The sequence below is a fragment of the Oryza sativa genome, chromosome 6 (genome assembly GCF_034140825.1).
Source record: "Oryza sativa Japonica Group chromosome 6, ASM3414082v1".
Classification (NCBI taxonomy): domain Eukaryota; kingdom Viridiplantae; phylum Streptophyta; class Magnoliopsida; order Poales; family Poaceae; genus Oryza; species Oryza sativa.
Genome location: NC_089040.1, coordinates 24767633 through 24795139, shown reverse-complemented (window position 1 = coordinate 24795139; position 27507 = coordinate 24767633). Strand labels below are relative to the sequence as shown.

Genomic DNA, 27507 nt, shown 5'->3' with positions numbered 1-27507 from the left:
ATCGTGAACTAAAATAGAAATTGATATGGGCAACTTGTAAAATTAAAGCCACTACGTGTTATTGGAGAGGAGTATAGTCTCCGTCTATGTGTTCTTATGAGTGGCTTCCACTACCGTTGCTACCCTATTAAACTTTAGTAGTTTTCAAAATACATCCACTTTAAACTCTATCAAAATTTGATAAGCCTACAAACAAATACATCCATAATCACTAAAATTTGGTAACAACATAATGCCAAACTTTACTAAGGTTATTTCTGGCAACAATTCACGTGCCTATAAACACTAGACCTCGGTCAGCTGGTCAAGAAACGGCGATTTCTAAATCCAAAAGGGATAGTGGAGAAGCGGGTGGACGAGAGACACGAGACAACGCAAGAGGCTGTAGCCAGCATCACCAGCTAGCACCAGGAACAGGAAGCTTCTGCCCGGTTTCTCCCTACGTCTACATCCCCGGTTGCCCAGTTCAGCTCCCCTCCACTTCTCAAGCTCTTCCAACCGAGTAGCTTTCATCCAACTGCGAGAGCTTCTAGAAGACCAGAACAACCCAGAGACTGTGAAACATCAACCTCTCGAGGCACTCAACTCTTTTCATCAAGAAGCTTCCTTCTAATCATACTGCACACATGGCTGCTCAAGAGTTTATCTGAATTGGGAGTATCCAATCTACATGCCACACAGCAGCACAAGGCCTCTCATGAGTGACCACTGATGTTCTGATAACAACAGGTAAACAACAATGGCAGCTGACAGCACACCATCTCCTTGCTCTGCACAAACGTTGGCAGCTATTGAAACTTCCACAAGTTTCTGAGAATGCCAGTTCAGAAAGTATGGAGCAAGCCACAGTACCACTGCTTATGGAACAAGAGAAGACTGCCATGTAAGCAGTCCAGAAAGGGATCAACTTCTAACTTCTAAGCACATATATATACATGTACACATACAATTTGAGGGGCATTTTACCGTCTTTACACTGCTCACCGGGTCATTTGCGTATTCATTTAACAGGGTAACCATAAGGAAGTTATATTGGTAAAGCTGGCAGATTATTACATACAGTAGGCATTGACTTTTTTGGCATGTAGCCAAGGGGCAATACAGGCATGTATAACCAGCACCCTTTCTGCAGGGCAATTTCGTCGTCAGTAAAGGTCAAGCTCCTCTTTAATTTCAGGAGCACAAGGAATGGTAAATTAAGTTAAAGAGTGTTTTCCTGTGTTTTACAGTTTGACTAACAAAACTCACCCCAGGACAGGGGCAAAATAAGCCTTCAGGAATTCACGAGGACCAGCTAACTCGGAGCAAACGATGCCTTACTGAAATGTCAAAAGTAAAGGAAATGAGTCATAAAGAAGAGAATTTGTCCAGATCTGTGAGAACATGAGTTACAAGTTTAAATAACTGAACAAATTATCATGTTCATAAACTAACTCTTGAATTAGAACAGTATCATAATTCACCAAGGATCAGGCCCTCCGTCCACATATAAGGTATTTTGACTATATACATGGACAAGTGCTCCCAGGTGCATAGCTAAAATCCCCTTATATTTGTGGACAGAGAGAGTAGGTAACATAGTTCATTTGGAGTGGAATTGAAACTATTGGCAAACAATATTGCAGTAATGCTATGAAGTTGGCTCCAATAATACAATTAGAACCTGACACATGAAAAGAGCCAGCTGTATATTCGACAGATTTCAACAAGCATATTTGTTATCAGTTGCATGAATTGTATGGGACAATGAGTACAAACTAAGATTCGTTAAACTCTGGGCATACTTAGTACTAGTTTGCCACGGCAATGCTCCCAAGTCCTGAAATCTGGAATCAAGGCTCATAACAAAGAAAAGATAATTAAATTGTTGTTTTTATTCCTATTATTTTGAAGTACCAGGGCATCTAGAACAGAAGTACCACTTATACATACGGTTTTCAAGGAGACAAAATAGACCACAAATCTCATAACGTTTCAAGCTAACTATTCTATACAAGTTAATAATGTTTCTTCATTCAAAGCAAACAACATTTCATTTCATCACCTTATAAAGTCATATAGAGATCATGCTTCCAAACAGAACTGATCCCATTGATATTCCAGGACATACAAATATTATTAACAGGAAAAAAAAATATTTAGTCACTTCCACGGCAGGTGATTCCGTGATTGGCACATATAATGAAATTGAAATGTCCTAATGTTTAGACGCTCTCTTGTGTGCATTAATGTAATAGACAAGATCGGAGGAGGAGGACGAGCAAGCAGATTTAGCTGCAAAAACAGTATGGAATGGATTTCCGTCTGTACCTTTCAGGTTCTTTGGCCATTAACATATTTGATTCCAGATCTAGTATCAGTCAAATTCGATCTTACTTTGGCCATTAATATGCACACACATTTAACTTATACTGGGTCCATACTCATACCTCTGAATATCCTGCAGCTTAACTAAATAATAAACTAAAGTATTAACATAGTCCTTTTCAAGTCTTTCACTTTTTTTGAAGTCTATTCATGATACCAAGGTGTATTCAGCTATGATACAAAAAAAAAGTTATGCATACGATAGCTGTCTCTTACAGTATGTTCCACTTCTAGAAGACTAAAGTATTATAGAGTATTAACTATCCATATGAGCACAGTTAAACTGTACACCAGGATCAGCAAATTTTAGGCATTTAGCTTCCAGTACCCACTGGGTTTCTCTGTCACAGGATCAAGGGAAAAAAAGGACAAAATGCTCAGTTTTCAAGCTTGCTGATTAAGCATAATTACATAAGCTAACTCCTAAGAAACATCATCAGCTCTAGTCGCTGTGGCTGCTAATATAAGCTATGTTGTTCACTATTCACTTCCAAGTATGTGCAGCAGCATAAAGTAGTTGTGTATGTACAAAAAGGAGTTGTTATAAAGAACAGAAGGGCATGTCAAGTATAACTGTTGTGATATAACATGACAGTTAGGAATTGTACCAGTACGCCAGCAAAGATGTCTCAATGATCTGATGGTTATCGCTTCATTTCTGGGAAATGAAAATTAAGAGAGATGCCACCATAGCTTCAAATTCTGTCCTGAAGGCACCGTCTTGCACTTCAAAAAAGTAGCTACTTAACCAGTAAAATCATGTATCGTCATTATCTCTACAGTCAGCCATGTCAATAAATGATGGCCGATTTGCCAAACAGCTCCGTAATTCAATCAAGGGAGAGATTTTTCTTCATTGCTTCATACACTAGGTAGGTAATACTTGCTGCAGGCACCACTTTAAGAAGATTTGGTAGGATTCCTTTGTAGAATCCAGAAACACCCTCATGCTGTAGCGTTCTCCAGAATACATCAGACATACCTCTATATGCAGATTCTGAATTGGCTCGTTGAGCTTGCAGTCTACAAAGATTTAAAAGTACTGTTGAGAAAGAGTGTGTGTTTGCTTCTTTTCTTTACAAGTCGACAATGCATTCTTACCTTGTCCTGATAACCTGTAAAGGGTAAACACATGTTGCCCCCAAGGCTCCTGATACAGTCCCACAGCCCAGTTGTACTAGAGGACCAGGATCTACACAACCATGATAAAATTCAAGAATCAAGAAACGGAGTTGAAAAGCAAAAGGGTAGGAAACAGAAACAGTTTCTGAATGGAGGCTCACCACTATCCTTCAGGATATATGTCTTGGATACGTCTTTCAATGTCTCATATACAGCAAGATCAATTCCGGCATAAGGGACAATACCAAGCAAAGATGGAACCAGACCTCTATAGAATGCTCGAGGACCCTCGTGCATCAATATATCCCTTGACAATGCACCAAGACTAGGTACTTTACCATCCACACATGAATAAGTCTGCAGTCGTGTTTTCACTAAATCTACGGGATAAATTGCTGTTTGTGCTACTGCACCAGCCAAACCACCAGCTACAAGACGTTCAGAAGGACCAACTTCGCTCTTATTTTCTCCTTTGCTCTTCATAATATATTCTTTCAGCATTTCATAGGCATAAAATCTTATTGCGCTTTCTGGAGCAACTTTCACAACATTCAATCCATTCCCTCTAAAAAATGCTAACATGCCACCCTGGCTCCATATATCCTTAATTGAATGCATGACTGTAGTTCGTGTAGTCTGTACTTGCATGATCACTTTAAGGCGGTCAAGAGGTGCAGTTGCAGTACGAGATGCAGCACCTGCAATCCCTCCTGCAATCAGATATTTACTTGCATTGACCGACTTACTTATGCCTTCTGGTATAACAGCCTGTTCACCTATATCTACAAGACATACTCTTTCCCAGTGATGATAAATATTCTCAATGGTTACTTCATTAGGATATAGCAAAAGAAAGTCCCTCCACTCTTCAAAAGTAATAATTCCATTGTTGTCCTTGTCCACATGCTCGACAAACCGTGCAAGCTCCTCATCATCAATCTCTATACCTGCAAACAACAAGCTGACATTGCTTGTAAGATATATTATGGATGTGCAAACAATAAAATCTCTAAATAACCCAACTATGAATATATTTAAGACTTCAGGCAAAGCAGAACCAAGGAAGCAAACAATGTGTATGCTTTTTTAAATTTGACAGAAGGTATATTTTTGGTAGAAGATACCATAAATTAATAAGGTATAGCTAAATAATGCAAAGTCAGATTGTGCTCTCCTGCAAGCTCAACATCCATAGGAAAGAAAATTATTTTTGGTCATACTTGAGACAAAAATATGATCACATGAAGTTAAGAACTTAAGATGATAGTGTTTTCAACTCTGAATGAAGAATTGTAATCTAATATGAATTGCTCCGTGATATGGTTGAAATTAAAACCATCTTAACTAAATGTTCAATGCAAAAAAAACTTCCTGAACAAAGACCGCCCTACCACATTTAATCTTTCTTCTCAGCCTTTTGAGAAATATTCTATTACAAAAATCATCCACGTCAAGCTTTGGCATGAGAAGGTATAGCTGATATACCAGTTTTATCATTATTAGTTCTCAAGTCAAGCTAGTATGTTACTCCGTACCAGTTCAAAACAAATCATAAATATACCGCCTACCTAAATTCACCTTAAGGAATTCCACTTAGATAATGCATTGGCCAGCTACAATTACCTCTAAATCGAATTCATATACCCCGTGCTAAAATTTGAAAAAGGAACATGGTACTCACCATGGCCATCTTTCACTAATTATGCAAGGCCAAAAGTTTGGGCCCAATTGATTGGAAGCTGCTTCAGCCACCTTCTTGAAGTGATTTTATCATGTGAGAATGCTTCGACTTCACCTGAGGCACTCAAATTCGGTTGCCTATACTACGAAAGTCTTAGTATGGGAACATAGTCTTGGATCTATATGCTGTATCAATAAGGGATTCAGTCTTCTGAAACTAATAGAGTTCGCCTTGAACAGGGAATAAGGAAAATAACTAAAACGTTTGCACTCTTAAACTGCCTCCAGTTTTTGGACTCTGTGACAATCTAATATCTAACAAGAAACTGATAAGTCTTTGAGGCTATATATTTGCTCTCATAACTATATATCACAAGATTAACGAAGCATAAAATCCAACATTAATCAGTCAAAAAATGAGGAACCAATTCAACTTATTCAGTGGAAGCAGGTTATTGTAATGAATCTAATAAAATATGGAACTCAATATGTGGAACTGCTTAACAAGAGAGGATTTAGGACAAATGCAACGCATCAATAGGATTGGATTCTATGAGCTTCAACACTTATATATGGTAGATGAACACCTAATATGAAAACCTGTGAGCGGTGGCAAATACAAGGCTTATCCTGTTTGATGTGATGGCAAATACAATGTCTTATGTTGATCAGCCCTAGTTCCAGTGAATCTAACTACAGAATAATTACATTCAGCAGGCAATAATATGCAATACTGATAGGAAAATGATTTCAGAGATCCAAGTTCACATTGCACTAGTGAAACGTGATCCCGTAGGATCATAGTCATGCCACTACTAAGTGGTTAGGCTCAATCCTTCCTCAAATATTGTGGGAAAATGGACAAAATCTAGTAGCATGTTAACTGAAAATTTTCAGATGCTCCCAAGGTTCCACTACTCAATGTCAGTAGATGACACTGTTCTAAAACTCAGCCCTAGGCTAGGTACCAGTGTACCACCTAGGTGACTATTGGGCGCTAGGTGCCCGGTGGCCGCACCAATTAGGCATTATATGGTGCTTTAGTCAACCGAACTATCCTTGAGGGCTCTTGTGCTCATATTTTAGTGTTCTATTGTCTTAACTTTTATGTGATATGCTCACTAATTGCTTGGTTTCACTAGTCGCGTTGGACCTAGGTACTGGACATGCCGACCATCTAGTGCCTACCGCCTTATTGAATGTTCCCTACAAGTACCATTAAGCTCCATTGGTATCAGTACATTGTTCGCCGCATAAGGACTTCTTCCCGTCTTCAAACATTACAACACACATCTACCCATCGAGTAAACCAAAACCAAAAAAAAGGAACAATTCCAATGTATGGCTACAAATTCACCACGAGCATCCAGCAACAATCAAGTAAAGTAATAATGCGTTTGAAACCACATTTCGCCGAACACGTCAGAATACGGACAGCGGAGCGACGTGTGACAGCACGGGAAGGAGGCGATCAATGGCTGCGGAAGGTGAGGGTGAAGGTGAGGCGAGCGCATACATACCAGCCTTGACGAGCGCGTCCCAGAGCTCCTCGGGGAGGATGCAGCCGTTGTGCTCGACGTCGATGGCCTGGAAGATGCGGTAGAGCTCGAGCTCCTTGTCGTCCATGTACCGCCTGAAGTCGTCGTACCCGACGCGGCCGTCGCGGTCGCGGTCGCAGGCGCGGAGCAGCTCCCGCGCGTACTTGCACTCGGCGGGGATCTGCAGCGCGGCGAGCCCGGCCTCGATCTGCGCGTAGTCCAGCTGCCCGCGCCCGTCCACGTCGAAGAAGGCGAACATCTCCCGGATCCGCGCCTCCCTCTCCGCCTCCGTCTCGTGCAGCGCCAGCAGCACGTGCTCCATGGTCACCGCCCCCGCCTTCCGCGCCGGCTCGCACCCTCCCGCCGCCGCCGCTGCAGCCGTCGCCGCCTCCGCCTTGGCGACGGGGGGCGGGGAGGCGCCGCCCCGTGGGTCCACCGCGTGGACCGCCGCGCCGGGCATGGCGCCGGCGGCGAGGAAGGAATGGGGGTGAGGGGGAGGCGGCGGCGGCGGCGGCGCCGGTGGTGGTGGTGGTGGGTTGGGTTGGTTTGGGGAATGGAATGGGAATGGAAAGAGGAGGAAAGGTTGGAGAAGGGGAAGGGAATATACGTGGATGTGAGAGGCTGCATACGGTATGTATGTATGTATGTATGTATGTATGTATGTATGTATACGTATTGGAATACCGTATTTTTTGGGGCTCATGGAATACGGGAAAAATCCGTATGTGTGGGAGGGGCGCGCGGCTGGATCGGTATGGGCAGCCGGGTGCCGTGCGATGGGGGACGGATGGTTAGATATCCACGTGGTCACGTGGAGATCTTTTCTCGAATAATAAACAATACTATTTGAAATGAATGAATTCTTCCGCAGTTCCATTCCAAGAAGCCTGGAGGTAGTTTTGGAAATATAAAGAAAAAAAGACAATAAAAACAATAATATTGCATTGACACTACAATATTTATATCTTATATGTTTACTATTTTCTATATACCATTATTAATCCTAAACAACATTAGACGGAGTAGAAAAGATTTTTTTTAAAATATAATACTAGCACTATGACATAATCACATGAAACATTTTCGATAAGACTTTATTGGCATGGTTCTTTTTCTGACTGTGAGAAAAAATGAGGGGTTGATAAAAATTATGCTCATGTTACATCTCGTGTCTCGTTAGACCTGTCATGGCACCGCCACCTACATCACTTGCCATTGTCCATAGGACTTAGCTACATTGGTGTCACCGACACGTCGTGTCACATTGAACTCGCTACCCTTCACTGGATTGTCTTCTCCTCAGTCGCTCTCTAAGCATGCCATCTCCCAAACACCCTTCGGACCTTCACATCACAAACCCTACACGTAAAATACCAACCCGATAGAACCGTTGAATAGCATCGATAGTCTAAGGTGAACGTTTTGTATCCATAGAAAGCACTCGTCGAGACAGTTCAATTGAGAGGTAGAAAAGAATTAGATATTTGTTGGTATGTTGGTATGTTGGTATGATTCGGTAGAGAAGAAGCAACCTGATAAAAGAAACAATTTTAGGGCCCATTTGAATCACAGGAATGAAAAAACGGAGAAATAGGAAAAACATAGGATTCTGACAGGAATGTAAGTGTAAAACAGAGGATTGCAAAACACAGAAAAAACATAGGAATGACCGTTTGATTGGACCACAGGAAAAACGTAGGAATTTGAGGAGAGATAAAGACTCAAAGGATTTCTTCCATAAGGTTCTACCTCTTGTTAAAATTCCTCCAAAACTTATATGGGAAGAGGCATTCCATAGGAATTTCATATGATTCCATAGGGTTCATTCCTTTGATTCAAAGGGTTTTGTAGGAAAAATTCCTATAGGAATAAAATCCTCTAAAATTCCTATAAATTTCCTTTGAATCAAAGGGGGCCTTAGAAAAGAAAATCTCATATATTTATATTTTTTTCCCTTGAGTGCTAAGACCACCTCCTGCATATAGGTCGGGTGGATGGTCCAACCTCGTGCGAGTTGTGAATGCTAGTAGTCCCCTTCGTGTATCTTGCTGGTGTCTGAATACATTTGATCGAGCCAGCGAAGTGCAAGTGATTCTGATTTCGAGACTGATGGACAGTGATGTATGATGGTGTGATCACGAGATTTGTTTCTACTCCCTCCGTCTCATAATAAGTGACGTTTTTGACTTTTTATTTGTAACGTTTGACTATTCGTTTTATTTGAAAAATTAATGCAAATATAAAAAAAGATAAGTCATATGTAAAGTACTTTTGATAATAAAGCAATTGACAAACAAAATAAATAATAATTCAATTTTTTTTAAATAAGACAAATGATTAAACATTGACAAACAAAAACTCAAAAAGACAAGTAATATGGGACGCATGTAATAGCTGCTGCTAATACTACTTAAAATACCTACCGTCCTGTACAACCACCTCGTGCTTATTTTCAGCCCCATCGTTTTGTACGCATGTGAGAATGAGCTGTGATAGATAGGTGCCTAATTCAAGAATCATATCTAAGGTAGGTCCAGGTACTCCGGTTCTAATATTAAACAAATTCCTAGTACAAGTATTTCAAATAGCAATTACAATTATTTTGAGCTAGTATGATTGACCAATATCATACTTGGCTGAGTCTCATATTGTAGGAAAAGTTTTCCACGCACAAGAAACGACAAACTCATTAGCACATAATTTATTAAGTATTAACTATAGTATAAACTTAAAAAATAGATTTATTTAATTTTTTTAAATAACTTATATATAGAACTTTTTTTTTAAAAAACATACTATTTAACAATTTGAAAAACATGATAACAGAAAAGAGCAGGGCCTGGAAAATTTTCACTCTCCCTGCAAAGATTACAAATAAACCCCAAAAATGAAAATTCATGATCTACATGATGTAGGCTGAGTTTTTGTTTAGATAATGGTGTAGGCTTCAGTTTATTACAAAGAAATATTTTCAACGGGGAATCCATGGTTAATAGTGACCTGACGATCCTATTCATCTCGAACGATCTTTGTAGCGTCCTGCCCAATTTGCACCTTAAATATTTCCCCTGGAATCTCAATCATGCCAACGTTTGGCTTATTTTGTTTGGAGGATGTATGGACACTGAGAAATGGGGAATAAATATGGAAAGGGATAGGCTTAATACAGAAGAAAGGGAAATGACCAAAGACTATGGCAAAAGCAGGAAAGCTGGGAAGCATCAGCTGGTCCAAAGCAGAGCAGGTCTGGCTACCATTTTCTCCAAAACTTCCATGTTACAACTGAAAGACCAGATCAGCACCAAAATTTGGTGCAACAAGCAGCATCTGAGAGGGTGACACTCTGACAGGGAGGTTCCTCTGCAACAGAGCTATAACATGAGAAAAGTGCTTCTTGATCTTCAGAGAATCACACAGCAGTGAGTAATAAGCATTGGCATAGTCAGAGGCAACTTCAAGCCTTCAAGCCAAGAATATACTTGAATTCCGACAATAGGTCAGGGAAATTACAATTTACAAGGATAAGCACACTGGCAAAAGGTAATAGAAGTACTAAAGCTTCTGACCCAATGTGTCACCTATTGATTTACCTAACTATCCAGGAGTCAAGTCAAGTCTGAACAGCTAATGAGCTAGTCACTCTCCATTTCTCCAGCAAAGCATACCTATAACTTTCAGTGCTCCCCGGATGGATCTTGGTTCATGCAAAATGCTAGGACCGGCTGAAATCTTCAGACTTTCAGATAAGCTGGCTAACCAATTTCAGACTACAAGCATAGCATAGGGGTGATAGGGTCAGAGTAATGCGAGGTAGCTTTCACTGCTGAAGCTGAATGAGCAAGTCACTCTTCAACAAAGCATACCTACAATTTTCAGTACTACCAGGATGTATCTTGGTTCAGGCAAATGCTAGGACCAGCTGAAATCTTCAGAATTCCAGACAAGTTGGCCAACCAAATTCAGACTACAAGCAGTGCATAGAAGGTGATAGGCTAACTGTAATGTGAGATAGCTTTCACTGCTGAAACTATCAATCTAGAAAAAGCACCGACCTAGTGAAAGAAAATTCAAGGTAAACAGTTCACTTAGAAATTTCAAATTCTGGTCACTGGCCAGTGATATAGAAATTTCAAATTCTGGTCACTGGCCAGTGATATTAAAAAGGTAAACATGCTTCTGAAACTTACTGCTCCTACTACCTTTTCCCAGAATGTGACGTTGTTACTGTCAAGTATAGAAATCCTTGTCCATGTATTAAAACTTGGAGAAAGCAGCATGGTTTGACTCAAGATTACAAGTCTGCTCTGTCTTGTCCAATTCAAAGATTGGAAAGGAGATATACAGTTCATGCAGAAAAAATTTCTCCAGACAGGCACATTGACCATGTGTAGCTGACAACCACCACTCAAAGCTGTCTTGAATCCCACAGGTAAAACCTACTCTACTAAAGTACGTACCAAGCTTTTGACACAATGTGCCACAACACCAAGTTGTCCAAGACTTCAGTAGTATGTATATTCAGGTCAAATCTCCAACAAAACATGCCTATTATTTCAGTACTCCCATGAGGAAAATCATGATTCGTGCAAAAGAATAGCATCAACTGATCAACCAAATTTTGACTAGAAATAGGCGTGACACCCTATTATTGGGCTGGAAATTACATATCTAGAAGCACCACCCAACAGTGCAAGGTTTCCAATTATGCAGCACAATCTGAATCTTGCTACTCTATGTGGTGAGAAAGGGAGGCAGGTTCCCCTTCGTGCCGATCACTGGAGCCTGAGTGTCAGGGAAGAATTTCGCTCCTGGGAGCTCTGTCACCGTGCCTTCCTTCGTAACACGTACCGGGTAGGTCAGCAGGTGCCCAGGAAGGTCATCGTTAAGCTCATCGCTCGCGTAGAGGTCCCAGTACTTGTCAGCCATCTTGTTCACCCTCTGAACACACTCCAGGCTCTCTGGGTTCAGGAAGTTGTCATGCAGCATGCCAAGGTGCTCATACCACAACGACATCCGGAAACCGTGGATTTGTCCTCTTGCAACCAGGCCCTTGGTGTTCAGGTGGCATGGCTGGAATGCACCCATGGCGATCTCGGAGTCTCTGCCCCCATCCATGGACCTCTGGTTGATGTTGGCAGATCCAACAATGATGTACTCGTCGTCAACTGAAACAAACCAAGGATATTAAGTTCCAACAAATTTATCTTTATCAACATGAAGCATGTCATCAAAGCACAGGTACTGAAATAAGAGCCAGTGACAATATATTGTCTATCTTACAACAAGGAATGAAGTAATTGCGTATGTTGCCTAGTGACAAGGAAATTGAACTGTGATGTAAAAGTCTTTCCTAACATGTGGGTGTCGAAATTGGGGCAAGTAGTTATGAGTGTATAAACATAAAATGGGACATTGGAGATCCATAAGAGGTGCTGCGATTCTGATTTGTGAATTCTTAAAGATGTTAAACAATGCAAAAAAGATCATGTGTCAGCTGCAATCTGGAGTAAATTTAGAGAACTTGTGACAATAATGTTTTTAAGCATACCTATCATCATCTTGGAGTGAACATAGATCATGAACCGGCGTGCCTTCTGTGCCTTAGCATAGTCTGTGCCATCCAAAGGGCGACCTGCAGGTTCATACTCACCATTCAACTTTACTTCCCTGTTCCCTAAGCAGAAGAAGGTAAGGTAATCCCTCGGGTCAGCATTGATCCTCTTCGCCTCAAGTGCAACGGCAATATCATAGTACATCATCTCCATTGTCCTCCTCTGCCAATCCAGTATTGCCTGCACTGATCCACTAGCAGGAGGTCCTTCAGGCCACATTGGCAGCACAACATAGACTGCAAAACGCTCACCAGCTTCAATCTTGTTCACAATCTTCAGAGAAATCTCTCTGGGAATCAGATGCAACGCCTCAATGTCTTCTGGTCTGATGCCATCGGCTTTCCATGCAAATGAGCTGCCAAGGAAGTACTGATTCTCGATGTAGATGAAGTTCTTGGCGCGGCGAATTGCGTGGATGTATGCATCTTGGATGCTCCTGTCAATGGTGTTGTTCTTGCCACTGACAAGGCCTGATCTTGCAGCAGCCTCTGGAGTGCTAGGGAAGCCAAAGCAGGCGCCGCCATCGATGGACCGGAACAACTGAACACTCCAGGCCTCACCGTCATCGGGGAACATCACCGGAGACGGCGGAATAATGAGGTCGGCCATGGCTTTGAGGTCTAGGAGGAGGTCCTTGTCACCGCCTTGCTTCCTCCACCGCTGCTCGAAGTTGTAGAGCACATCCCAAGCCGCGGGGCCTTCGATCTTGGAGTGGATGTCGTGCCATGGCTCCCTCGGCCCGCCCTTGGTGACGGCCGCGCCGTCGAGGTTGGGCTGGTGGAAGTCGCTGTGGTGCGCCGTGTCGAGCGTCCGGAAGAGGGAGTGGAACTGCGTGTCGTAGCGGCCGTCGCAGAGGTCGAGGCCGCCGACGAAGCTGACGATGCGGCGGCTGCCACCGCCACGCGGCACTGGCATGTCGTGGTCGACGATGACGGTCTTCTGGTGGTGGGTGATCATGTAGGCGATCTGCGCGCCCATGATGGCGCTCCGGCCGGCGTCGGGGTTCCGCGGGCAGAGGACGCAGCGCACGTCGGTGCCGCGGAAGTAGTCCGCCGTCTCGGCGTCGTGCGTCGACATGAACCCCCACTTCATGCCGAGCGACTCGACGGAGGTGCGGTCGTCCCAGACCAGCAACAGCACGCGCACGCCCTCGCTGGCCTTGCGCTTGAGGAGCTCGCCGAGGGTGGCGTCGCCGCCGGGGCGCTGCCGGGTGCCGTCACGGATGAGCGTGATCTCGGTGTACACGGACCAGCCGGTGAGGTATATGAGGTGCTTGGCGTTGCTGATGGCGTCGAACACGTCCTCCCAGCACCGCCCCTGCCGGTAGTACCCGCCGCCGGCGAGCGGGATCCTGGGCGCGAACGCGTCGGGCACGTGCGCGTCCTGGTACAGGGTGACCCTGCACCCGGGGCGCTGCGAGAAGAAGGTGTACGGCACGCCGGGGTACCGCGCGCCGGAGACGCCCCTGCCCCACCCATGGCGGTCGCCGGCGACGTCGCGGAACTGCAGCCGCACGTGTATCGTCGGCCCGTGCGAGATCCTCCTCCTGCCGGCGTCGAGGATGTCGAGGCGGCGCTCGATGGCCTCGCCGGACAGGAGCTCCCTGACGGGGAGGTAGGCGCGGCCGATGAGCGTGGCGCCGATGGGCTGCGCCGCCTTGACGGAGAACACCACGTCGGCGGCGAAGTGGGCGCAGTAGATGTGGAACACCTCGTACCACCGCGGGTTCACCGGCTCGTCGTCGACGACCCGCGTCCGCCCCACCCGCGCCCGGCCGAGGTCGATCGTCGCGTACAGCCGCGTCGCCCCCTTCCCGAGCCCCAGCGAGTCCTCGAACCCTTCCACGAACTGCACGAACGGATTCAAAAATCAAACCAACACCAAAATTCGCGCCTCCTCTTGGATTGCTCCAACCAAAAATCTCTCACCACTAAATTGGATCGATTTTGAGCTCGAAGAGAGAGCGGGATTCGACTGACCTTGCGGAAGATCCCGGGGGCGGCGCCGGTGGCGCGGGTGGGGTTGGAGAGGTGGTCGGCCTCGAGGATGGTGGCCTCGAGCGTGCCGTGCAGCAGCAGGTGAGCCATGGTCGCTCCTCCTCGGCTCCGCCGCCGCCCGCCGCCGCCGCCGCCGCTGCCGCTGACGTCACCTGCTCGCGGCGCGTCCAATACGAGCTTCCCTCCGAGACGAAGGGGACAGTGCACCAACAAGGCGAAAAGCGTCCAATTAGGAGAGGGAAATGGAAAAGGAGAGATTCTAGCCTTTTATTTTGATTTCCTTTGCTCCAAAGAAAAAGACGTGGCGTTTGGGATAGTTATTAATGTCGGATCGGAAAATCCCGTAAAAAAAGTTGGAACAGAAAATATTTGGGAAATTGGAAAGAAGTTAAAGGGAGAATTTTGGGAAGAAGTTAAGGGCTGCTTCATACAGAATATTAACTAATTTATGTGGAGTTTCTACTATGTAAATAAGTTAGTACAATAACAGACTATAAGCCAGCTATAAACATATATGGAGTAAATAAATGAGAAGAGATAAGAGCAGCGGACAATAGATTTGTAGCCACCTGTAGCACAGACTATAAGACGCAATGTGTGTATCATAGGTGGGACCAGATATTACTTGTATAGTAGTATATGTTTATAGGTAACTATTGTATGAATTAACTATTTTATGATTTAGAGTCAGTAGTTGGCTATACTATTAAACTTGCTCTAATATAGAGGATTTGGGGACGGATCAAGACAAGAAACTAATAAAACATGGGAAGGCTTTGGTAAAAGAAAAATACAATATTGGCAGGGATTAAACTTTGTTGTCTTTGAACCATTTTGAACCATTTTAACAAACCAATTAACTTAAGTCCTATTTGGCATGCCTTCGAATTTGATATTCGGGGTAGATTTAAAGTTTGTATGCTAAATTATATTGTGTAAAAGAAAAAAAAATTCTAAACTTCATATAAAATAGGAATGAAATGATTTATTCAAATGTTATCAATGTAATTGAAAATCTAGATCCATAAATTTGTAAAGCTAGTAATATCCAACTTAAAACAAAAATGAGTCCAAAGCCGTGCTAAAGATGGGTGAGGGTTGTGAACACTGAACACTCACCTTCCGACATAGAAAACTGAGCAATGAATTAGTGCACGATTAATTAAATATTAGCTAAAAATTAAAAATTGGGTTAATATGATTTTTTAAAAACAACTTTCATATAAAATTTAATGTAAAAACACACAGTTTAGCAGTTTGGAAAGCGTGCGCGTGTGGAAAACGAAGGAGAGAAGTTTGGAACACCCACAGACGAACTCAGCTTTTATTGGGGAGTTAAGACCTTTGATCTCCTTCCCGTTTGCATGGTTATAATTTATGGGACAGTAGAAATACCCCGTAGCAAGTCACTATAGTAACATGCAACGACGATGATAACTTAAACACACTAGTCATATCCATATTCATATCTAGAAGTGGTTTTGTTAACGACGAGTATCTACTGATGGACCCACATTCCATATTATTCCATAGATTCGCCGCTATGTCTCATGACCTAAAGTTGTATTCTATAAATACGTCGTTTCCTATTGTTGAAATTGACTAATGAGTACTCCCTCCGAAAAACTATATCCTAGGTCAAGATTATCATATCTTGATCTAGGTTGATTTTTTTGACGGAGAGAGTATCCAAATTCATTGTTTTAAGTGGTATCAAATCCTTATCTTGATTGTTTTTTTTTAACGGTGGAAGTACTGAGTAGTGATTACTCGGAGATGAGAAAAATCGGTGGAAATGTGCCCACTAACCACGCATCTAATCATCTAGGAGTATCACACTATCACACACACACACACCACCGTGACACCAGGTCACCAACAAAGTGTCAACCACAAGACAGACAAAGACCACCAGAAGGCACAATTGGGGGGTCCAGGACTGCCCACCACGAGCATAAACGAGGCGTACGCATCCGCATCGCAATCGCAATCGCAACCACATGCCGTTCAGTCGCTGTAGATCGTGGAGCTGGAGGTCAAGCTCGGTGTAGTACGAGATTCGCCACCACGCACAGCTCCCGGTGCACAAGAAAGCAGAACGGAGCCCATGCATGGAAAAACGATCAGAATTCACAAGAACACAGGTGTGTGTACCTGTGACACTGTGAGCTTTTGATTCGCATGTTGATTGATCTGCTGCACATGTTAATTAACCGTGTGGCATGAACGCATGCATGATGAGCAAACGCTTCACAGGAGGAAATTAACGATGCATTTTATAGTGGATGCAGCGTGGAGGAACTGGCCGATCGGAGCAATAGTTTCTTATTCCCAAAGACGGGGAGACAGACGTAAAGGAATCCAATGACTTGCGCTTTCGGTATCTAGCTTGGGTCTATTCTTCAGAGTTATTAAAAGATTGTGAGAATTTAGTTGACTAGTGAGAACTTAGAAAGGACTACTTTCTCAGTTTCAAGTTATAAAATTTTCTATTACCCACATTTACATATATGTTAATGAATATATGTCAGTATTTATTAACATATATATGAAATGGAGGTAATAGTAAATTGTTATGCATAGTACGTCCAATCAATAGGTCCAGCACATACGTATATATGTATAGCAGTACTCATTTAGAAAAAGAATGGGCTACATTTAAGGTCCCACATCTTTCAACGAAAAAGAGTTAAATTTTTGTTACACTCTAAATTACATGTAATTACACTGTAAGTTTGAAAGCTTATATTGTATTTATAACTTAGTACTCACTCCGTTTTAAAATGTAAGTCATTCTAGCATTTCTCACATTCATATTGATGTGAATCACATCAATATGAATGTGAGAAATGCTAGAATGACTTACATTATGAAACGGATGAAGTATTCTTTTAGCAATATTGTATAACTTTAAGTTAAATTAATCTTTGTAAGTACTTGTACAGCACCAATATTGAAAGGAAACAAAAGTGGATGGGCACTGGATCCTGGATAAAAGGAAAGCTCCAAATGAACCCTGCTATATGTACGACTTCTCCATCCAATCGGCGTATGACCGAAACGGCAGAGCAACACACTACATGACGGCGTGAAGCTTGGTATGACGTATAGCATGTTGCTAACACTGCGTACGCCGTAGTCGTCCAAAAGTCATCACATCCACTAAAACATAGAACACATCATCATCCACTAACAATAATTACATATCAAATCTCGTGCAAGCATACAACATCATCATCTACAATTTGTTGAATTCTACAAATCAAAATACAAGCATATTTAATCATCACCCCCACATCATTTCCATAATATTTTAACATATCTATTTATTATTTTTATAATATTTAGAATATATTCATACATATATTCCGTAGCAAGACACCTCAGTATCTCACTTAGTGGTTGAAAAAAACAAGGCAAAATGAATAATTTAACCTCATGTTTCCCATCATATAACTAAATCTGAAATCTCCTAACCGCTCTATATTTTTTTACAACCCAGAGTAATCCAGCATTCACCGTTTTACCCCAGAATTTCCACCAAATGTCATATAGGACTAGCAAATCCAGTAAATTTTAAAGCCATCCAAGCCAGTGTAATGTAACATATGCTCGACAGCAATTAAAAAAAAACTGATACATTACTCCTAGCCTCCTAGGATGACTAATGCTTGCTAAAAAGACTATGACCAAGCTAAAACTTTCAAGAGTGATTTTGCTATGAGGTATAAGAAGCTAATACATTTTTATAATGCAAGATTTAGTACAACCCAGCATTGGTTTCTTAGGTAACACTGTAACAGGAGGTATAGGGTGTGTTTAGTTCCTGAAAAAAATTGAAAGTTTGGGAAAAGTTGGGAGTTTCGAAAAATAGTTGGAAGTTTATGTGTGTAGGAAAGTTTTTGATGTGATATGATGTAATGGAAAGTTAGAAATTTTGGGTAGTTGAGGTGAACTAAACACGGCCATAAAACAAATTGTTACCTCCCAAGAATCGTAAAATTCATAAACTGTCAACTTGAAATAAGCCGATGAACATAATTCATATTAGAACAGAACACTACATAGAGCTGTAGAATTCAACCGGAGATAGATTACATTGCTTGAAACAACAAACTCTGCCCAAACCCAAAGCAGAGCAACACTCTAGCAGTGTGCAGGAATGGCAACTCGATCACACACTCAGAGCAACACTCTACGACGTGAGGTAGGGGATCATGTACGCCGACGACGCCAATGTCCCGATCACCTTCGCCTCCGTGTCCGGGAAGAACTCGGCGCCCGGGAGCGCCGTCACGGCGCCGCCGTCCTTCTCGACGGCGACCGGGTAGGTGAGCAGGTGTCCGGGGAGGTCGCCGTGGAGCTCCTCGCCGGCGTACAGCTGCCAGTGCCTGTCGGCCATCGCGTTCACTCTCCGGACACACTCCAGGCTCCCCGGGTGCACGAAGTCGTCGTGCAGCATCCCCAGGTGCTCGTACCACAGCGACATCCGGAAGCCATGGATCTGGCCTCTCGCAGCCTGCCCATTGACGTTCAGGTGGTGTGGCTGGAACGCTCCCATGGCGATCTCCGAGTCCCGCCCGCCGTCCATCGACCGCTGGTTGATGTTGGCCGACCCGACGATGATGTACTCATCATCAACTGATAAAAGAAAAACATTGAATTCGGTGTGAAATTTAGAGCGAGTTTAACCGTAGTGGTTGAAATTTGCAACTAGTAGTTGTTGTTACCTATCATCATCTTGGAGTGGACATAGATCATGAAGCGGCGCGCGTTCTGCGCCTTGGCGTAGTCTGTGTCTTGATCCGGGCGATGTGCAGGCACGTACTCGCCATGGCTCTTGGCCTCCCTGTTCCCCAAGCAGAAGAAGGTGAGGTAATCCCTCGGGTCGGCGTCGCTGTGATTGGCCTTGAGCGCGACGGCGATGTCGTAGTACATCATCTCCATCGTCCTCCTCTGCCAGTCGAGGATGGCCTGCATGGCCTCGTTGCCAGGGTGGCCCTCGGGCCACATCGGCACCACGACGTAGACGGCGAACCGCTCGCCGGCGGCGATCTTGCTCACGATCTTGAGGGAGAGCTCCCTCGGGATCAGGTTCACCGCCTCGACGTCCTCCGGCCTGACGCCGCCGCCGGGCCTCCACCCGTAGGAGCTCCCGATGAAGTACTGGTTCTCGATGTAGATGAAGTCCCTGGCGCGGCGGATGGCGTGGATGTACGCGTCCTGGATGCTCCGCTCGATCACGTTGTTCTTCCCGCTCACGAGGTCGAGGCGCGCCGCCGCCTCCGGGCTGCTCGGGAAGCCGTCGCACGCGCCGCCGTCGATGGAGCGGAAGAGCTGCACGTTCCATGCGTCGTCGTGGTGGTCGTCGTTGTTGGTGCCGGGGAGCTTCACCGGGGACGGCGGCGTGATGAGGTGCTCGAGGGCGGTGAGGTTGACGAGGAGGTCGGCGTGGCCGCTCTGCTTCCGCCACCGCTGCTCGAAGTTGTAGAGGACGTCCCAGGCGATGGGGCCCTCGAGCTTGGAGTGGATGTCGTGCCATGGCTCCCTCGGCCCGCCCTTGGCGAGCTCGGCGTCGTCGATGCTCGGCTGGTGGAAGTCCTTGTGGTGCGCGGCGTCGAGCGTCCGGAAGAGGGAGTGGGACTGCGTGTCGTAGCGGCCGTCGCAGAGGTCGAGGCCGCCGACGAAGCTGACGATGCAGCGGATGTCGGAGCCGCCGCCGCCGGTGCCGGCCGGCATGTCGTGGTCGACGATGACGGTCTTCTGGTGGTGGGTGGCCAAGAGTGAGACCTTCGTGCCCATGATGAAGCTGCTGCCGGCGGCGGCGTCGGCTTGCCGCGGGCAGAGGACGCAGTGCACGTCGGAGTCCTCGAAGTAGGCGAGCGTGTCCTCGTCGTGCGTCTGCGCGACGCTGAGCTTGATGCCGATGGCGTGGAGCGCCTGGATGGAGGAGACGTCGTTCCAGACCAGCATGAGCACGCGGACGCCCTCGCTGGCCTTGCGCTTGAGGAGCTCGCCGATGGTGGCGTCGCCGCCGGGGCGCTGCCGGGACGGGTCGCGGATGAGCGTGATGTCGGTGAACACCGACCAGCCGGTGATGTATATGAGGTGCTTGGCGTTGCTGATGGCGTCGAACACGTCCTCCCAGCACCGCCCCTGCTGGTAGTGCGCGCCGCCGGCGAGCGGGATCCTCGGCGCGAACGTGTCCGGCGCGTGCGCGTCCTGGTACAGGGTGACCCTGCACCCGGCGTGCTGCTTGAAGTAGGTGCACGGCACGCCGGGGTACGCCGCGTCGCCGACGCCGCCGCCCCACCACTTCCCGCCGCCGTCGGCGGCCACGTCCTTGAACTGCAGCCGGACGTGGATGGTCGGACCGTGGGGGAGCTTCTTCTTGTCGTCGCCGAGGATGTCGAGCTTGCGCTCGACGGCCTCGCCGGACAGGAGGTCCCTGACGGGGAGGTAGGCGCGGCCGATGAGCTTGGCATCGACGGACAGCGCGACCTTGACGGAGAAGACGACGTTCTCGGCGAAGTGGGCGCAGTAGAAGTGGAAGCGCTCGTCCCACCGCGGGCTCACCGGCTCGTCGTCGATCACCCGCGTCCGGCCGAGCCGCGCCCTGCCGAGGTCCACCGTCGCGTACAGCCTCGTCCCGCCGGGGCCAAGCCCGGTCGTCTTCTCCAACCCGTTCTCCAGCCCTTCCCACCACTGCAAACACCAACACCAACCAAGCACAAAGATTCAGAAACACAGCAAGAATCAGGGAAAAAATGTCGGCGAGGTGGATGATCGCTATGGATGGCATCGACGAGTGACCTTGCGGAAGCCCTCGGGGGCGTTGCCGGTGAGGCGGGTGGGGTTGGTGAGGTTGGTGGCCTCGAAGATGGTGGCGTCGAGCGTGCCGTGCATCAGCAGGTGAGCCATTGCTGCTGCTCCTTCAGTTTCAGTGTGTGGCTGTGTGCACTTGACAAGGCTGGGAAGAAGCTCGCAAAACAATGGTGTGGCATGAGGCTTGACGGGCTGCCAATTTATAGGCAGGCGCTGCTGCACATCGCGGAGCTGACCGCGTACGTGCTAGATTCAGAATTTCAGAGGATCAATCACAACAGTTACTAAAACACACACACACACAAAAGATCAACGGCAACAGCACACAAGCTCGTGAAGCACGTTCGATCGTACTAGGAAAATATAGTAAATTGGTGGGGTCAATGCCCAATGAGATGTTCTGTAGTTTGTTCACTACAGACTTGCAGGCTTCGAAGTTCAAAGTGTATATGTCTCTGACATCTCAGTTTTCTCGGTGTATAGTTTTCTTCTGCCTCTTGACCCGTCTTCCCCCTCCGATTTCGGTGGTTCGCCACCGGCGAGGGTCGGAGGACGGGTCCAACCGTCATCGTCGGGTCCCTTAATAGTATAGTGTAGTTAGGTTGGTTCTTTCTCGTCGGGTCTTTTATGTAAGTTGGGTTCTTCTCGAGTTGGGAATCTGCTGGTGAGATTCCATGGTTGTTAGAGTGGATGGCAGCGGCGGTTGGTGGCGGTGGAGATGTGGGAATATACTATCTGTGGAGGAATCAGGCGGTAGAGGCATCACCTCTAGGCGGCGGTGGCTTCTCATGGCGCCGGCTTGATGTCTTCTCGGCTAGTAGTTCAGGCCTCTGTCCTAGAAGTTCTGGTGGTGGCGGTCAAAGGCACCTACTATGCGGCCCCTTAGCCTGATCGTAGTCCAGGATCTCCTGACCCGTGGGGTTGGCAATTGGGGCGTCTTCGGTTACATCGCCCGAAGGTTTTGGCGGTGGCGGTTGGCGGCGCCTGCTGTGGCTACCGTTCTACTTGGTTAGAGGTTGGGATCTCCTGACCGGTGAGGTTGGTGGCTTAGAATGACCTCGACTGTTGCAGCTACTTATGGTGGCCAGCGACTTACTAATGGAGAGTACAATGGTGACGGTGGATGGGAACTTCCACTGGCTAGGTTCTAGCCGTCGGGATATGCAGGTTTCCTCATTTCCAACCTCATGTGTCGGCCTAAGTAGACAACAGTTCATTCGCCATCATTCGAGTTCTTCGGTGTTTATGGGTGGCTGGATTTGGATTCTTCCTCTTTGTTTCCTAGCAGTAGTATCCATGTAGGGTTTGTTGTTCAGGTTGAGCTCAAGCTCCTCAAATTTAATGGCGAACTCCATGGAGAATTCCTGCTAAGCTCGGCGAAGCCCATACCAAAATCTATGGCTCAGCAACAAGCCTCCAATTTTATGTTGTTTCTGTGGAGGCAACCAAACGGAATCACTGGTTCGTCAAGCGGTGTGCACGTCAAAGGAGACCCAAGATGCAATCATCGCAGCAATGTCGCATCTCACTGTCAATTTGCACCTCTGCTACTGCTTAGATTCAATAGGAAGTTTGTTACATTAGGCTGTGTTCTTTTCTCCTCTTTCCCAACTCACTTCCCTCGTTTTTCATGCGCACGCTTTTTAAACTGTTCAACGGTGTATTTTTTTTGCAAAATTTATATATATAAAAGTTACTTTAAACAATCATATAAATCCATTTTCAAGTTTTTTAGGCTAATATTTAATTAATCTCACTATAATCACGTGTTTTGTTTTCCGTGCTGGGAGGCAAGCTTGAGAACCTACCCTCCCGAACACAGCCTTAGTGCAGTTTCTTGTCATTTGGAAATAGATGGTTCGATGCTTTTTAGCTAATCGGTTTGGTGATGTGCTAGAGCTTGTTCCCCTGAACTTTATCGTTATTAATGAATGTTTATGTTTTAAAAAGGAAACTGAGGAATTTTAGAGAATTTAATGATAATAAACTAATTTCTATGAAAATCCTGTAAAATTTATACGTTCTAAATAAGCATAGATTGCACATAGTCGAGACCAAAGGTGAGGTAATGCATACCACAAACCAAAACTAGTTTGCTTGAACCTTGTATCTCAATGGGAATGGGCGAGATAGGTGTGCTTTGTGCTATGACTAGAGGCATTATCTACCGAAATTGACACACGCTAGACTGATTTGCCGGTGGAATCAGCCGAACTAAAAGAAAACAAACATTACAAAGCACATATGACCACGATTTGTTGATAGGGAATTCGACGATAGGAATACTTTCATGGGAGTCAAATCAGACAACTCCATCCTCTAAGAATTCATTTCTATTCTCAATCATTCAAAAATGCATAAGGATTAGCAACATATTCTATGCTGAGTGGTTTATAGATCTCGACTCGACCTCAAGTCCTTATCGACTCAAACATGAGCCACTACCGCAATGACTTACATCATCCACAAGACCACAAAGTGTAACCTATAAATATTCCATATCTCTTCATTCATCATCCATAGGGAATCATGCGTGCTAATATCTACTATCTCCGTCTTAAAATATACTCGCTCTATTTCATATTGCAATAAGTTGCTTTGATTTTTTAAAACTATTTAAATTTGATCAAGTTCATAAACAAATTTAATAACATCTAAAACACTAAATTAGTTTCGTTAAATCTAATATTGAATAAATTTTAATAATATATTTGTTTTGTGCTGAAAATACTACTATGTTTTTTATAAACCTATAGTTAAACTTAAAAGAGTTTGACTTAATATAAAACGAAAAAAATAATAACCTGATACTGAACCAACTTTATAACTTTTTTAGTCATATTGCCATAAGATTTCTCCGGATATACTTTTATATACTCTTGCATAAATTGTTATGGAACTTTGGATGCGCCCCTAAAACAACTGAAAGTTGCATTGCACGGGAATGATCACATCACATGGACGCGGAAACTGCCGGGCAGCATAGAAATATTATAACACGTTGATCTAGAATTCTAGATCCAAGCTTGCCGCTCGTGTAAAGCGTGGGGGGTGGCCTGGATCGAGTAACAGCAACGACCTGCATGCAGATTGGAATATTGGATTTGGATATGATAAAAATGCAGATAGCAGCATTTGACGAGGTGCCCACTTGGACACTCGCAACGCTTTCTCTATTGGCGGAGAGGAATATTGTAATAAGCGCTGCATTGGCATTTTGTTTGTTTATTGGATTGATGATGCATTGGCATTTGGCAGTTTTGGTATGGTTCTCTGCAGCTGCGCTTCGCCTATTGGTGCCAATCCTATGCAAGTTGGCACTTGGCACAGTGGAAGTCCAGTGCCTTTTTTTTTTTTTTGGAGAACTCAGTCCAATGCAAGTAGACTGCAAGATCCCCCCCTATCCTCGCCCAATTGGGCCCATGAAAACAAACACTATGTTGGAAATGGAGAAAGGTGATGCATGGTTGAACGTGATTATATTATTGATTGGATGAAGAGAGGTTTAGTACTAGTATATAATAACAGATACAATAGCAGACTATAAGCTAGCTCTAAACACATATTGAGAAGATGAAAGAATATAGAGATGAGCGACGGGCTACACATTTGTAGCCATCTGCAGCATGAACTCTAAGATGTAATGTCTGTATGATAGGTATGACCAGATAATATATAATAGTATATATATTTATAGGTAACTATTGTATGAATTGGCTATTAAATTGACTATATATGACTTAGAGTTAGTAGTTGGCTACTTGGCTATACTATTAAACATGCTTTAAATACCTAACGGTGACTATTAAAACTTTCACATGCTAACTACTGAATTTGGAGTATATATTACTAGATGTCAGTCTTATTTTTTTCCCCCTTTCCTTTTCCTAGCAATAAGTCAAATTTCATTTCCTGTTATTTCAAATAGTGCACAGCTCAAATAGACACATCAAACATGTGTAGTATAGGAATGGCACTTTGTACAATGTAATCATGGAAAATGATCACGCAACACCACACATATACGCACACCCGGGATTGTATTTTCGTGTTTTCTTAACACAAGCTCAAACTGACGGAGACAGAGAGCAGAGATAAAATCCATTAATTTCGCTTAGAAAATCCCTAATAAAAATATACATACATATATATAATCTAAACATAATTAATGGTCATTCCTAATGTAATAAAACATATATAGCTGACCAGTAAAATAACATATCCATATGTCTCAAAAGATAATAAAATAGACACTGATAGTTGTTTTGTTTCCCGTATGGCAGAATGGCACACGTTTTATGATTTTAAGTTAAAAAATGGTTATGAACTACAATTATTTGTACATGTTAATTGACCTTTTATTTCAAAGTAGACGCCATGCACCTACCCACCCACGAGCACCACCACCTCTGCCTCAGCAGGACCGTGGCGGGTAGGGTTGTAAGCGGGCCAACCCACAAATTTATTTATAGGTCAAATAGATGATAACGAATGGATTTTTGTGTCGTGATTCGATTTGCGTATTTAGAGAGATGCAAGTGGATCAATCTATAAACTCATTTATATGTCAAATTAATAGGTAACCCGCGAGTCAAATCCGTGGATTACCTACTAATTTTATCTATAAGCGGGTTCGCAGCCAAGCCCGCTTACTCGCTAGCGGCAGGCAAACGGCAGCACCGTTTTGATATCGCTTGCCGCCATGGAGCCGCGGCAAGCAGAACACTCTTGTTTTGGCTGCAAATTAAACACTGCATTTAAACTGACGTTCTTTGCTAACAACATATACTTCTCAATTCTTTTTTGATTGCTCCTCTGGTCTGATCTGACTATATATGTATTTCACTTTAGTGAAAATTATCTTTGAAGAGTTTGTAATTGAGCAACATGCATGCCCAAGAACCCAAGTGCTCCACTGCTCATACTACCACAACGACATCTGAAAGCAGTTGGCATGCCCTCTTGCAACTGTATTCAGGTGGTACGGCTGTTGTTCATCCACTGTTTGTTGATGCTGGCAGATGGCCAGATCCAACGATGATGTGCTCGTCGTCGGCTGAAATAAGCCGAGCAGTGAATTCGATGAAAATTCAGAGGGAATTTGATAGATTGAAGCATTGAAATTTGTTGTGCTGGAATATTGAGCAAACCTACGTCTGGGTCCTCTGGGAGTGAACAACATACACCATGAGCTGGCACATCTTTTGTTTTTTGTTTTTTTGTCTGACGAGGAGTTAGCAATTTCTTACCAAAGTTTTGCATGTTTAAATTTCCGGTTACCTTATTCAGAAATCCATAACCACCGTTTAATTAGCTTTGAAAGGGAGTGTCCTATGGGAAACAAAAATATGGCTACCACCTTAAGGGTGTGTTCGGATGCCTCTTTTCCCAACCATTTCTCTCGTTTTACGCGCGCACGCTTTTTAAACGGCTAAACGGTGCGTTTTTTATAAAAAGTTTCTATATGAAAATTGCTTAAAAAATCAAACTAATCCATTTTTTTTAAAAAAAATTAGCTAATACTTAATTAATCACGTGTTAATCGATCGTTCCATTTTCCGTGCTCAGTATGCTGGAGGGGAATGAGAACCAGCTAACACACCCTAACGGTGGTCAAATACGAAACCCTCATTTTTTAATAAATGGTTACAGTTGACTTTTTAACAAATATTTAACCATTCGCCTTATTCAATTTATTTTGCAAATAAAAAAAATTTAAATCATACTTAGAGAACATTTGATGATGAATCAAGTCACAATAAAATAAATAACATTTGATGATGAATCATTATATTTACCAATTGCAAATTATCTGCCAAGTTTCTTTTTTTTTTTGATTGGGGGGGGGGGGGCACAAGCTCAAGTTGTGTCACACGAGGCTCTGTCCTTGACTTAATTCTAATGTATAGGATCTTTAATATTTTTAGGTTCGTCATTGTGTGATAGTGTAGTGTGTGATACACACACGATAGATGTGTCTATTTGAGCTGTACTATTTCAAAGACGAGGAAATCAAATTTGACTTGAAGCTATATCAAAAACAAAAACCTAAAAAGGAAAAGACGGACAGCTCATAGTTTAGTCGCATGTGACAGTATTTTTACCCCTAGTCACCGTTAGATTAGAAACCTAACTCTCTCAAGTCTTATCCATTATTAAATTAGTTCAACCACAGTTGGACCTCATCTTTTCGCTTATACTTATACTTATTAGCTAAAATTTAAATTTTCAATCTTAAATTTAAAGTTGATTTTGGGTTTTTCATCGAAGTTTATTTTCCAGTCTTTACTTCTAGATCGCTAAGAGCAAGTTTAATAGTATAGCCAACTACTAGCTCCAAATCATCTAGGGTGTAGCTATATTTAT

The 27507-nt window shown here is 44.1% G+C and overlaps 3 protein-coding genes across 3 annotated transcripts; all 3 read right to left on the bottom strand.

Moving 5' to 3' along the window:
* Positions 1–1003: 1003 nt before the first annotated feature.
* LOC4341470 (calcium-dependent mitochondrial ATP-magnesium/phosphate carrier protein 2) lies at positions 1004–7557 on the bottom strand. Its single transcript, XM_066311642.1, has 5 exons — positions 6690–7557; positions 3651–4436; positions 3469–3559; positions 2976–3390; positions 1004–1319 (listed from the first exon to the last, which is right to left on the bottom strand). Exons 1-4 carry the CDS (start codon positions 7408–7410, stop codon positions 3198–3200), a joined length of 1791 nt encoding a protein of 596 aa, XP_066167739.1. The 5' UTR covers positions 7411–7557; the 3' UTR covers positions 1004–1319; positions 2976–3197.
* A 3326-nt stretch (positions 7558–10883) lies between these two features.
* Positions 10884–14554, bottom strand: LOC4341469 (phospholipase D alpha 2-like). The gene is made up of 3 exons (NM_001421646.1): positions 14299–14554; positions 12256–14167; positions 10884–11872 (listed from the first exon to the last, which is right to left on the bottom strand). Exons 1-3 carry the CDS (start codon positions 14404–14406, stop codon positions 11439–11441), a joined length of 2454 nt encoding a protein of 817 aa, NP_001408575.1. The 5' UTR covers positions 14407–14554; the 3' UTR covers positions 10884–11438.
* A 3780-nt stretch (positions 14555–18334) lies between these two features.
* Positions 18335–21336, bottom strand: LOC4341468 (phospholipase D alpha 2-like). Its single transcript, XM_015785910.3, has 3 exons — positions 21130–21336; positions 19047–21021; positions 18335–18957 (listed from the first exon to the last, which is right to left on the bottom strand). Exons 1-3 carry the CDS (start codon positions 21235–21237, stop codon positions 18512–18514), a joined length of 2529 nt encoding a protein of 842 aa, XP_015641396.1. The 5' UTR covers positions 21238–21336; the 3' UTR covers positions 18335–18511.
* Between the last annotated feature and the right edge of the window lie 6171 nt (positions 21337–27507).

Bases quoted from the DNA above. Each gene is read 5' to 3' on its own strand.
- LOC4341470 (XM_066311642.1), bottom strand. From the start codon at position 7,410: ATGAGCCCCAAAAAATACGGTATTCCAATACGTATACATACATACATA. The intron at 3,560-3,650 runs GTGAGCCTCCAT...ATGGTTGTGTAG, and splicing joins ATATATCCTGAAGGATAGTG to ATCCTGGTCCTCTAGTACAA. The intron at 3,391-3,468 runs GTAAGAATGCAT...AAATCTTTGTAG, and splicing joins TTACAGGTTATCAGGACAAG to ACTGCAAGCTCAACGAGCCA.
- LOC4341468 (XM_015785910.3), bottom strand. From the start codon at position 21,237: ATGGCTCACCTGCTGATGCACGGCACGCTCGACGCCACCATCTTCGAG. The intron at 21,022-21,129 runs GTCACTCGTCGA...TGGTGTTTGCAG, and splicing joins CCCCCGAGGGCTTCCGCAAG to TGGTGGGAAGGGCTGGAGAA. The intron at 18,958-19,046 runs GTAACAACAACT...TTCTTTTATCAG, and splicing joins CCACTCCAAGATGATGATAG to TTGATGATGAGTACATCATC.
- LOC4341469 (NM_001421646.1), bottom strand. From the start codon at position 14,406: ATGGCTCACCTGCTGCTGCACGGCACGCTCGAGGCCACCATCCTCGAG. The intron at 14,168-14,298 runs GTCAGTCGAATC...CCGTTCGTGCAG, and splicing joins CCCCCGGGATCTTCCGCAAG to TTCGTGGAAGGGTTCGAGGA. The intron at 11,873-12,255 runs GTATGCTTAAAA...GGTTTGTTTCAG, and splicing joins TCACTCCAAGATGATGATAG to TTGACGACGAGTACATCATT.